This window comes from Phyllostomus hastatus, unplaced genomic scaffold, assembly GCF_019186645.2.
Source record: "Phyllostomus hastatus isolate PE091 unplaced genomic scaffold, TTU_PhHast_1.1 phas_scaffold_317, whole genome shotgun sequence".
Classification (NCBI taxonomy): domain Eukaryota; kingdom Metazoa; phylum Chordata; class Mammalia; order Chiroptera; family Phyllostomidae; genus Phyllostomus; species Phyllostomus hastatus.
In genome coordinates this window covers 13,470,936-13,484,424 of record NW_025334023.1, presented here as the reverse complement: position 1 = coordinate 13,484,424, position 13,489 = coordinate 13,470,936, and the positions used below count along the sequence as shown (strand labels likewise).

The following is a 13,489-nucleotide window of genomic DNA, read 5'->3' as shown; positions in this document are numbered from 1 at the left end:
TGGTTTGCAAAACTGAAATGGTTCCTCCCAAAATGACATGCATTTTAAATATAGTTATTATGGAATATACTGATTATCTGGGGTGAAAGGAAAAGGAATGAAGTGGAAAGATTGCACAGTGAGTGCTTAATAAAAACTTGAATTGTACTTTAATGTAAGTATAATCAGCCTTTACAGATATAAAAAAGTAGAACTTTTAAGTTCAATTCCTAGGCTGAAATTACCATTTTCCTCTCTCCCAATTTCTCCCACATTTCAGTTGTATTTACACAGTTAAAATCTAGTGTAGAAAACTGTTGGGAACCACCCTGCCTGGTTTCAGAAGCTGTAACCCCCCACCAAGGCAAAGGCTGAGGGAGAGACCTTGGACTGTAAGCCACTAAGGAGACAAAAGCTTATCTCCCTGGCAGGAGCACCGCTTCTGCTCCCCTTTTCTTCATCCACACCTGGCCCCTACTGCTTGGTTGGTTAGCCAATGACGGGCAAGATTCCCCAAGGGGGGAATGACTGAAGACAGGCACGATCACGTGGAAGGCCCCCAAGGAAGGACTTTGGGGGCTACAGCAAAAGGGGGTGATGGACCCTCCTCCCTCGGCTTTGACAAAGCCTGAGTCCTCATTCTGTCTGTGAGAAGTCTCCTAATCTCTTGGCTGCCTTACTTCCCTTGCTCCACCTAAGTCTGAAACAATGACAGAGGGTGGTGCAGCCCTGTGCTGGAAAGGGCCACTTCCCTGGGCAATCAGGCCTAAGAAAGAATATGTAAAATCCTGTGAAACCTGCTTTGTTTAGAATGCTCTCAATTAAATGATAAGGGTCCAAGCAAGAAGTAAGTTTGTTCCTCAAAGTTTTATAGCTCTTTAGCCATCTGACCCTGACTCAAAATAGGCCCTCAGAGTTCTTTGCTATCTATTGTTTGATCCTTATTGCCTGACAATGATTAATGACTTTTACCTGTATTCTTGTGCAAATGAACCCAACAAAAGGCCATCGAGGAACAGGCTCCTGGCCCTTCTCCTTTGAGAGATAGGCCACCTTTCCTCCCCAAGCAGATCATGTCTTGGTAGACTTATTCTCATCCATGATGGCCGGTGGGGAGGAGGGGCCCTGTGGGCAGAGCTCCCCCACAGAAAACTATTTTGGGTTTCAATGGAAAACTATGCATTACCTATAGGACATTCTTCCATGTTACCAGATTACAGCCCTCTTAGTTGCCCTTCAACAGCCTTATATCTTTTCCAAGTTGTAGATAACAGTGCTAATTATTCTGTCTTTAAAGAGGAGGTTCAAAATGTCTTCCCTTCTCCTCTGAAACAAAAGTTTTTGTCTCCATTTGCAATGTCACTTCAACGTTGTTTTAATCCTTATAAATCTGTACTGTTGGACTTAATACTTGCCCAGTTCCCTCACATGAGTAAAATAAAATGTTTAGCCCTGGCTGGTGAGCTCAGTGAATTGAGTGCCAGCCTGTGAACCTAAAGGTTACTGGTTCAATCCCCAGTCAGGGCACATGCCTGGGTTGTGGGCCAAGTCCCCATTTGGGAGCATGTCAGAAGCAACCTATCAATGTGCGAGAGATATATCTATCTTTCACGTGTTGACGTTTCTCTCCCTCTCTTTCCCCTCTCTCTGAAAGTAAATAAATAAAATCTTAAAAACCAATGTTTAACATGTTGCTCTGGCCAGGTAGCTCAGTTGGTAAGAGCCTTAATACACCAAGGTTGCAGGTCTGATCTCAGGTCAGGGCACATACAAGCATCAACCAATGAATGCATAAATAAGAACAACAACAAATCAATGTTTCTTTATTTCTCCCTTCCCCTCTCTCTAAAACATGATTAAAAAAAAAATGCATGCATGCCCTGGCTGGTGTGGCTCAGTGGGCTGAGTGCTGGCCTGCGAACTGAAAAAAAGTCACAGGTTTGATTCCCAGTCAGGCACATGCTTAGGCTGTGGGTCAGGTCCCCAGTTGGGGGCATGCCAGAAGCAACTGATCAATTGATGTGTTTCTTGCACATAGATGTTTCTCTCCCTCTCTTCCCCTCTCTCTAAAAAATGAATAAATAAAATCTTGGCTGGTGTGCCCCGTGAAACCGAGTGTCACTCTGGGGGAACTGAAAGGTCACGGATTTGATTCTCAGTCTTGGCACATGCCTAGGTTGCAGACCAGGTCCCCAGCTGGGGGCTTGCAAGAGGCAATCAATCGATCCATATGTCTCTCACACATTGATGTTTCTCCCCCTCTCTTTAAAAGTAAATAAATAAAATCTTTAAAAATTAAGTAAAAAATGTATTCACTTACCTTTTTGTGAAAATTATCTAACACTAGAGAAATGAAATAATAAAACTGCTAATCAAGAAGCCACACAAAACACTGTCAATAATAGGGGACATTACATTTTTTTCCTCTTTTAGGTTCGATTCTGGTCAGCACTCATGCCTAGGCTGTGGGCCAGGACAGGCCAGGTCCCCAGTTGGGGGTGTGCAAGTGGCAACCAATAGATGTTTGTCTCCCTCTTTTCCCCTCCCTTCCTCTCTTGCTAAAAAATAAATAAATAAAATCTTTAGTACCAACTGCTCAGGCTACTTTAATTCCAACTCAGAAACACCATCCTTTCTCCACTTGCTTTTGGCCTTCTTGTCATTATTCAGCTCCCTCAAGAGTAAAACCACTGCCCTTGTTAGCTTTTTCTAAACTTATTTTTATAGGGGTTTCTATTCCCTTCCTTTACCGCTTTCCCTTAACCTATGTCCTAAATCTGGGGTCCATGGATAAATTAAGAGAGCCTGTGAATTGAAATGGCCAAAAAGAAGCATTTTAGTTTTCACCACCTTTACCTGAAATTTAGTCCTTCCTTCTATTACAGGCAAGTAACATACATGCTGATATTACTGTAGGAGTTAGTCTCACCAATGAAAACTTGGTATTCATTGTTATATCACTTTATAGTTGTTGTATACCTCAGAAAATTGTCTATGCCCACCATAACTATCAGACCTGCTGCTACATCTAGTTACTTATTGTGCTAATAAAGAAGCACTTAAGCACATTGACAACAGTGTGATTGCTGGGTGGAGGAGGGTATAAGGGGATTAAACGGAAAAAAAAAAAAAAAACAATAAAAATTAAATAAAAAATAAAAAAGAAGCACTTAAGCAAAAAACATATAACACAGAATACGAACACAGTGTGGTGATAGCCAGAGGGAAGGCAGGCGGTGTAGGGAGAGCAAAGTGGGGATAAAGGTGAACAAAAAGAGATTTGGCTTTGGGCGATGGTCTCACAATGAAGTGTGCAGATATTTGAGTTGTACACTTGAAATCTGTATGGTTTTATTCAATGTTACCCGATAAACTCAATTAAAAAAAAAATAAGTGAGAAATCCAGCAAAACCAGAGGGTGTGGTAGAGAGAATAAGGCTCAGAGTAGTTGTGACAGAAAAAAATGTTTGTTTTGATTTGATAAAAAAATATTTACTATAAATCTAAAAAATTAGAAAAATATTTTATTAAAACAAATCTCAGCATTATTATAACATTTTATGATTTTATCATTAATTTTGTTTGTAACCTTTTCACTGTATTTTATACATTAAAAAATGATATTCTGAGAAGGCTTCACAGGATTCATTAAGGTGTCCAAGAAAACAAAAAAGGTTCAAGTTCCCATCAGGATGGAGGGACCAAAACAGTGGCTTAATCCCATCATTTGCTTGTGAATAGCTTTATGTGCAAATATATTCCCTAAGAGGCTGCAAAATGAAAGTAGGCTTTCAATTTATTTGGTCTCCTGAAAATATCCTCAGTCTAAATTACTGGTATTTTCATTACATTTCTGCATTATTTAATATGTGGAAGGGTCAAAAACATCAATTTACACTATGTGATCACGAAATAAGTAACAGTAATTAAGTAACACTGAAACAGTATTTACTACGAGGCAAGCTTCAAGCACATTCACTTAATCCTTACAAATGCTCCTGAAGGTAAATACCATTATTATCTCCATTCTTAAAATTAAGAAACTGAGGCAACTAGCCTTGCTCAAGGTCTAGCATCCAGTAAGTAGTAGGGTGAAGATTTTTAACCTAACATTTGGAGCCATACTGTGCCCCTATTACTAACCTAATCTGCCTAAAGAAATTTAAGGCAGAAATAAAACAGACTCCAACAACTGGAACAAAAAAGTAAAAAAAGTTATTTATACAGTATATATATAATGAGATTGGGAAGAACAAACAGAAAAAAAAAAGAGATTTAAAGTACCATTCAACTACTAAGCTTCCAGAAATTTTATGTCCAAATTCCAAACTGACAAGCCCCTAAATATCTTTCTTCTATCTACAACGAGTTCTTTTCCCCACCTCTTCAGTGAAAATTTTGGTCATGACACCATACCATATATATATATATATATATATATATATGTATATGCTTCAATCAGTGATGTAGGGAGGTGTAGAATTTAAGAACTGGATGTGTAAGATGATCTATTTATTCCTAAAACTAACCAATGTGAGAAAATGAAGAATTTACACCACTCTCCTTTAACACTTGAAAGGTTTTTTAAAGATATTCAGATGTCATTGCCATATAAGCATGAAAAGGGGTTCACATTTTTGACTACTGCCTTTGAATGGACTGTCAAGACATTTTGCTGACCTTATTGGATATATTGAAACAAGAAACTGAAAATTAATGGTCAGTTCAGTTATTATTGGCATCTCACCTAAAGACAGTTGGGAGTACATCCATTGTACAGCTGTTTTGTTAATCTAATTCCAAAACACAATACACTTGCAAGGCCATGAGCCCACACCTACCTTTACCACTGTCACCTAAAACCTTCTAGGTTGTCCCCTTTATCAGTAAACACGTACAAAAAATTAACTATCCCTTCTCATTCCTCCCTCAAGGGTGGTTTTCCCCTTCAAGTCAGAAGACGACCCTTTCATTCGGCTCCTCCTTAAGAAAAGCTGACTGTCCGGCATTCCCCATCTCCACGGACAGGACCGAAGCAGACACAAAACCCCCTTTTACGAGTCACCAAAACCCCTTAAATTAAGATCTACTCTTCCCATCCAGCTGTCTGTAAGAGTCTAGGAGTGACATGGTCTCTAAGTTCCTTTAAAACGGTCCGTTTCGCACGCTGACCTCTCCTTCCAACTTTTAGAAAAACCTCTAACTTGCCTTTTAAACAACCGAATCTCAGCCCCGCACTCTCCCCAAATGCCCCAAAGGCCCAAACACGCCTCATCCACGCAAAGGGATCTGAGCAGACCCTCGGCGCTATCTCCTAAACCACACTCCGTCAAGTTTTTGCTTGCTCTCTGCTCCAGCTCAAAATCCCCATAGAGACAAGTTCGATTTTCTCTTCCACGCCCGCGTTTTCCCGAGCGTGACACCTCTCCCTCCCCCCACAACAGCCCGCGCGCCCGCCCCCGCTCCTACACTTTAAAAAGAATTTAAAACTTTCACTACATAGTCCCGTCTGGACTGCTCCAGGATCCACTCACATTCTCGTCTCCAGAAAGGTCCGGGTTGCTGTTCTCGTCGCTGCTCAGCTTTTGCTTCTTGGCCGCAGGCATGTCTGTTCCCGCCGGGGCTGTAGACACTTCCCTCTCGGACATATTCCTCCGCCTCCCTCCAGGTTCCTGCCGCCTAGGGCGGGGCCTCCGCCACACCGCCGTCAAGCAAGCCCGGCCGGAGCTTGCCGCAAAGTTGCCACTGCCGCCGCCACCTCCACCGCTTCCCCCACTGTCGCAAACCGCGCCCAGCCGCCGAGGCGGGCGTGCGTGCGACCCCGCCACACTGCTGAAAAAGGGGCGCGCGCGCGCGCCCTCCTGCGCGGCTTCCTGGCTCCTTCCCTCTCCTTACTCCCGTCTTGCCCTCTTCCCGCCGCCCTCCGGGCAGTTTGCACGGAGAGGTGTGATCCGTTGGCTCTCGAGGGCAGTATTTCCTACGCCCCCCCTTCCCCACTAACGCCTTGAAAAATAAGAGGCGGAACTCAAAGGGATGCTCCCTCACCCCCTTCCTCCTTCCAAAGACGTTTCAGTCGCAATTAGCCCAATCCTTCGATCAACGACCCGCTGCAAGGACTCGAAAGTCTGTGGAATGGACTAGACCACCTATGTCCCAGGGGACGGGGAAGATATGAGAAGTAACCTTTTGGGTTAACGGTGTATGCCAACTGTTCTTAATTTTGAACTCGGAGGATAAAGCTCTCAAGTTACCCACAATACTGTTCACAATTTAATTTTTGGTTAAGACCAGAAATTCGAAAATTGTAGACTGCTTTTCGCTTACCTCCCCCATCTAGCAAATGGAAGTTACCGCCTAAGAAGTACGCATGCGCGGGGGTGTATTCTCGCGCTGAGTTACCCGGGCCCGCCTCCTTCAAGCTCCTCCTCCTCGAAGTCTTGTTTGCTCAACTAGGTAGTCTTCATTTGGTATCAGTAGCTCAGGTTGGATATGAAAGTGCTACCAAATTATATTTTATGGACACGTCCTGAATTCTTGATGAATATTTATTGCAATGAATGATTATCCTCATCCAATTGATGCCAATATTGGGTAAGGTTTAAGTAGGAATATCCTAAAATGATGATTTTAGAGTTTCTGATTTATAGCCCAAAGTGCTCTTTTGTTTTTTAACTGTGAAAGCATTATCAAGTCTCTGTACAACGCCAATGCCCCAAAAGCAATGGTCATCTCCAACTCGTATGAGTCTGAGGCATAAACGACGGACACGATTTTTTGGCACACCAGATACAATAAAATTTTAGGGGAAGGCAACAAAACTATTAAACTTCACCAAAATGTTTATCTCTGTAAATGTGACCATGTTTAGGTACTTGACAGATACCACATACATTGGTGAGCTCGGTGGATTTGTTACATGGGTCATTAAGCCACAAAACCAAATGAGCAACAGGAAAAGGAAAACGGCAACAGCTACACACAGACTCTCTTTTTCTTTTTTCTTTAGAACTTGGTTATAACTTCTTATGGCGAGGGGCGCGGGATTCATCCTCACCTGTAAAAATGGGATAGGAAGGAACATAAACTTTTGTGAGCAACGACTTGATAGAAATATTTTCTCTTTTAGACCTCATTACACTGTCCAATGGATAACCGGTATATATTGCCCCCGTATTCTAGTGTACAGAATTACTTTTGCATGATGCCTTAACAGACAAAATATCATTATCTCTTTCATTATCTGCAGATTGCAAGTCACTGTTTTAAAGATAAGAGAGAACTCAGTTGGGAATGAGAAAAAGAAGGTAAAGCAAAGGCAGGACAGAGTAAGTTTTTGCAGTGAAGACTCAAGAAGAATAAGGAAGCTAAAAATTATAATTATTTTTAAAGATTTTATGTATTTACTTTTAGAGAGAAAAGAAGGAAAGGAGAAAGAGAGGGAGAGAAATAGCAATGTGCAACAGATACATGGTTGCCTCTCACATGCCCCCACCCAGGGACCTGGTCCACAGCCCAGGCAGGTGCCTTGACCAGGAGTTGAACCCATGACCTTTCGGTTTGCAGGTCAGCACTCAATCCATTGAGCCACACCAGCCAGGGCAAAAAAATATTATTAATTGCAGTTATTTGTTGAACTCTTCTAATGTGCCAGGCATTGTTAAGCATTCTTCATCTGGTGATAGATGAGACTCTTTACGAGGTCAGCCACTGAAAAAGTAAGAATGTGCTTTCCTATGACATTTTCATAGGCAGAGATAAACATTCTCCCCTTTTCTTTTGAGAAGCATATTTGTGAGATATCGCTCTACGAATGAAAGATAATCAACTAAAGCATTTCCAAGCCAAATTAATCTACATGTCTGAGATCAGTGGGAGCTAAGACGTAGGAGTGAACTATTAGTCATAAAATTAGAAAAGTGCTAAATATTTGGGCAAAAGACATATGGAAGTGTAATGCCTTTTAGCATGTATGTTATCCATAACAAAGCAAAATATTTTTAAAGACTTTTATTAAAACTTGGAAGAATATTTTAAAAATTTTCTGATGAGTCAGGGATAATAGAAATTAGTTAATATTTATTATTACTAATGTTAAAAATTATTCTGAAACTTGTTAAAAACACTGAGGAACTTTATTCAAGGCAATCGTAATAGGTGTCAGGACTATTGCAGTAGGAGAGAGCTAGGGCTCAACTCTGAATGCAGCAAGTACAGGAAGGGATTATAATCGAGGAACAGAGTGGGAATGAAGGAGTTTGGGACATGCTATCCACAATATGCTGCTTTAGTATATTAATTGTTTTGAGCTGAAGGCGCTTGAAAAACAAGTTTTCTATAAACTCCCCTTATCTGCTTCAAGAAAGATCCTCCAAAAGACATTCAATTGTCATTAATCCTCTTCCCAGGAGTTTCATCAACTAGGGAAGACTGACTTTTATCACAAAAAAGGAGATGAGAAGTCCACACCATACCCAAAATATAATGGCTTGTGACTATTATATTTCCTATCTGTTCTAAGGGCCCATTCATCTTACCAAAATGTTTACTCTCCCTTTGTGGCATATATCCCCTCTCCCCCTCCCCTATTGAGGTGGTATAAGCTCTCAAATCTCACTGCTTTGGGGGGTATTCACTTTTTTCTCCTATGATGCCCTTACACATGTAGTACTAAAAATGAGTAAATGTGTACACCTTTTCTCCTGTTAACCTGCCTGTTGTCAGTTTATTTCATAGACCCAGCTATCAAACCAGGGGTGGTAGAGGGAAGTCTTTACACTCCTACAGGGTGGGATGGGGGGATAGCTAGAGGGGTGGAAGGAATCCTACTGGAGACACCAAGGATGAGGGGAATTCTTCCACAACTAACTTGCCAGGGTGATGACATATATCAAGGGGGTAGATAAGGAATTTGATCAAATATCCAGAGTGATCAGATATCAAGGGTGGAGGATTCTCTCTAACTGACTTAGCAGAATTTCACTACATAGTGAGCTTGCTACAACTTGACTAGGCACACCAAAGACCCAAGGACAAAGCCCCCTGTAGAGGAGGAGGGCTCAGGGGAGTCTGACTAAAGTTTTTTCAAAGACAGTCTCTGTCACTATTTATTTATTTATTTATTTATTTATTTATTTATTTATTTATGTGTTCAACTTTGTCACTAATTTTTTTAAAAGATTTTAAAAATTAGTTTTACATAGAGGAGAAGGGAGGGAGAAAGAGAGAGAGAGAGACATTATTGTGTGGTTGCCTCTCGTGCACCCCTTACTGGGGGAGACCTTGCCTGCAACCCAGACATGTGCCCTGACTGGGAATCAAACTGGTGACCTTTTGATTTGCAGGCCAGCACTGAATCCACTGAGCCACACCAGCCAGGGCCTTTGTCACTAATTTAACATATATAAAATACCACAGGTTTTTAATTTAGAGTGTTATCTTTATGGTATTAATTTAATAACTATAAAAGCCTAATTACCTATTTAAAATCTTACGTTTTTAACATTGAATTCTACTGTGAAGGATTTCAAGAGCCATCATAGTTGGAGAGGTCTCACCACCCTTATTTTACAAATGTGAGAAGCAAGGCTAAGTGTAATTAAACAGTTCAAAGACACACAGCTCTTTAAAGTGGCAGAGCTAGGGATGTTATTTAAATTTTCTTAGAAAGCCAAGATATTGTACTTTTGCCTCGAGATGAAGGATTCACTCAGCTCTAGACTTATGTAATTCTACTCTGAGTTTAGACCAAATGTGTATGAAAGATATGATCTTTTTTTTTAAAGAATTTATTTATAGCCCTGGCTGGCGTAGCTCAGTGGATTGAGCGCGAGCTGGGAACCAAAGTGTCCCAGGTTCGATTCCCAGCTAGGGTACATTCCTGGGTTGCAGGCCATAACCCCCAGCAACTGCACATTGATGTTTCTCTCTCTCTCTCTCTCTCTCTCTCTCTCTCTCTCTCTCTCTCCCTCCCAAAAAAAAATAAATAAATAAAATCTTAAAAAAAAAGAATTTATTTATTTATTTTTAGAGAGGGAAGGGAGGGAGGGAGGGAGAGAGAGGGGGGGGGAGAGAGAGAGAGAGAGAAACATCTATGTGCGGTTGCTGGGGGTTATGGCCTGCAACCCAGGAATGTACCCTGGCTGGGAATCGAACCTGGGACACTTTGGTTCCCAGTCCGCGCTCAATCCACTGAGCTACGCCAGCCAGGGTGAAAGATATGATCTTTCATAGACCTTTTTTTCTTCCTTTTTTTGTTTTTTCTTGTTTTACTTTTTTGGGTTTCTTTTTATTTTTCATTTTTTGTTTTGTTTTTGTCCACATTTTGTTGTTGTTCTTTTTTGGGTTTTTATACACTGTTGAAATAAAAAAAATCTCACTTGGGATAGAAAGGGGGCATAACTGTAGAAATTGGGGAAATCCAAATAAAGTCTGTAGTTTAGTTAATAGTTATGTATATTTGAATTTCTTAATTTTGACAAATGTACCAAGATAATGTAAGTTGTTAACAAAGGGAAACTAGGTGAGAGGTATACACTAATAGTAAACTCTCTTCACTATTTTTGCAACTTTTCTGTAAAATTCTTCCCCTTCCCCCTGGTTGGTGTGGCTCAGTGGCTGAGTGCCAACCTGTGAATCAAATGGTCGTGGGTTCAATTGTCAGTCTAGGGCACATGCCTGTGTTGTAGGCCAGGTCCCCAGTAGGGGGCGTGTGATAGGCAACCACACATTGATGCTTCTCTCCCTCTCTTTTTCCCTCCCTTCCCTTCTCTAAAAAATAAATAAATAAAATCTTTAAAAAACCAAAAACTGTTATTTAAAAAAAATTTGATCTCCTATTAGAGTGTTGAGAATCCTAGTCAGAAATACCCCTTAGCCTTCAAATAAGTGGTTGTTCTATCTTGGAAACTTTTCACAGATCATTTATGTATAAAGGAAACGAAAATTCACAGCCTCCCTTGGTGTTGTCTTCTAGTGTCTTGTAAGCTTCATGTCAGGAAATGAGTTTGAAAAGCTAAATTAAATCCTTCCCATTTCAATTGAAGTCTATTTCTCATCCATTGAACATTTTTTGTCTTTTTGGCTTCATAAATAGCAGCTGTTCATCATCACTGATGCAGTGTGTAATCATATGCTTCCAGATCCAGTTTTGTATGAACAGAACATCATATGGCTTCTTTGAACATTTTTAAATCAATCAGGAGGAATTTACTGAATGCCATTTATGTGCAAAGCAGTATGGTAATTGCAAAAGGGAGGAGGAGATAAAAAGGGAAAACTAGATACAGTCTGTACCTTCAAAAAGCCTAATATTTTCCAATCATTAAAAAATGTTTTGTCCTGACTGGTGTGGCTTAGCAGGTTGGGTGTCATCCCACAAACTGAAAGATCACCCGTTTGATTCTTGGTCAGGGCACCTAACTGGGTTGCGGGGCAGGTCCCTGGTTGGGGGCCTGTGAAAGGCAACCCATCGATGTTTCTCTTGCACACTGATGTTTCTCCCCTCCTCTTTCTTTTTCCCTTCCCCTCTCTCTTTAAAAAAAAAAAATGTCTCATGCAGGCACTGACTGGGTAGTTCAGTTGGTTAGAGCTTTGTCCAGATATGCCAAACTTGCAAGTTTCACACCCTGTCAGGGCACACACAAGAATCAACCAATGAATGCATAAACAAATGGGACAACAAATCAATGTTTCTCTCTCTCTCTCCTTTCCTCTCTCTCTCTCTCTCTAGTCAATCAATAACTTTTTTAGAAGTCTAATGCATTTAATAAATGTTTACGGAATACCCAGTATGTACCAGGCATTGTGTTAGGAGCTGGACATTCTTGATAATAAGCAAAACCAGACAGTTTCTGACTGCCATAGAGCTTACTAAGTGGGGGAAAAAACATTCACACAAATATAGGTAAAATTACAACTATGATAAGTACTGTGAAGGGGAAGTACAAGGTCAGGGCTACTGCTTGCCAACATTGTATTTTTGTGTTATTTTTAAAAAGGTGTGCCCTGGCTGGGGTAGCTCAGTGGATTGAGCGCTGGCTGCAAACCAAAGTGTTGCAGGTTCGATTCCCAGTCAGGGTACATGCCTGGGTTGCAAGCCATGACCCTCAGCAACCGCACATTGATGTTTCTCTCTCTCTCTTTCTCCCTCCCTTCCCTCTCTAAAAATAAATAAATACAATCTTAAAAAAAAAAAAAAGGTGTCCGTATGCCCTGATTGGGTAGCTCAGTTGGTAAGAGCATTGTTTTGATGTGCCAAGGTTGTAGTTTGACCCCTGGTCAGGGCACATACAAAAAACACTAATTAATGCAGAAATAAGTGGAACAACAAATCAATGTCTGTCTCTGTCTCCATCTCTTTCTCTCTCCCCCATTACGCTCTTCTCTAAAAATCAATCAATCAATAAAAAATAAAGTGTCCCCAAAGACAGAAATAACCGAGAATAGCAGTGTTTGGCAAGTAGACTATGCCTCTGATGATGAATCAAAACGTGGCAGCCCTTCTTCCAGGTTGGTGTTGGGGGGCTCCGCCCACAGGCCCCCCCCACTGGCCGTCATGGATGAGAATGAGTCTACCAAGACATGATCTGCTTGGGGAGGAAAGGTGGCCTATCTCTCAAAGGAGAAGGGCCAGGAGCCTGTTCCTCAATGGGCTTTTGTTGCGTTTATTTGCACAGGAATACAGGTAAAAGTCACTAATCATTGTCAGGCAGTAGGATCAAACAATAGATAGCAAAGAACTCTGAGGGCCTATTTTGAGTGAGGGTCAGATAGCTAAAGAGCTATAAAACTTTGAGGAACAAACTTACTTCTTTTTTTTTCTAAGATTTTATTTATTTTTAGAGAGGGAAGGGAGGGAGAGAGAGAGAGAGAAACATCACTGTGCAGTTGCTGGGGGTTATGGCCTGCAACCCAGGCATGTACCCTGGCTGGGAATCAAACGTGGGACACTTTGGTTCCCAGCCCGTGCTCAATCCACTGAGCTACACCAGCCAGGGCACAAACTTACTTCTTGCTTGGACCCTTATCATTTAATTGAGAGCATTCTAAACAAAGCAGGTTTCACAGGATTTTACATATTCTTTCTTAGGCCTGATTGCCCAGGGAAGTGGCCCTTTCCAGCACAGGGCTGCACCACCCTCTGTCATTGTTTCAGACTTAGGTGGAGCAAGGGAAGTAAGGCAGCCAAGAGATTAGGAGACTTCTCACAGACAGAATGAGGACTCAGGCTTTGTCAAAGCCGAGGGAGGAGGGTCCATCACCCCCTTTTGCTGTAGCCCCCAAAGTCCTTCCTTGGGGGCCTTCCACGTGATCGTGCCTGTCCTCAGTCATTCCCCCCTTGGGGAATCTTGCCCGTCATTGGCTAACCAACCAAGCAGTAGGGGCCAGGTGTGGATGAAGAAAAGGGGAGCAGAAGCGGTGCTCCTGCCAGGGAGATAAGCTTTTGTCTCCTTAGTGGCTTACAGTTCAAGGTCTCTCCCTCAGCCTTTGCCTTGGCGGGGAGTTACAGCTT

At 41.6% G+C, this 13,489-nt stretch overlaps 1 protein-coding gene across 2 annotated transcripts in view; it reads right to left on the bottom strand.

Moving 5' to 3' along the window:
- Positions 1-6,093, bottom strand: part of EED (embryonic ectoderm development) — a 32,997-nt gene extending 26,904 nt beyond the window's left edge. For both annotated transcript variants that reach the window (XM_045818248.1, XM_045818249.1), the window contains exon 1: positions 5,514-6,093. In XM_045818248.1, the coding sequence (XP_045674204.1) occupies positions 5,514-5,627 (114 nt within the window). In that variant the 5' untranslated portion in view covers positions 5,628-6,093. The remainder of the gene's footprint in view (positions 1-5,513) is intronic.
- Between the last annotated feature and the right edge of the window lie 7,396 nt (positions 6,094-13,489).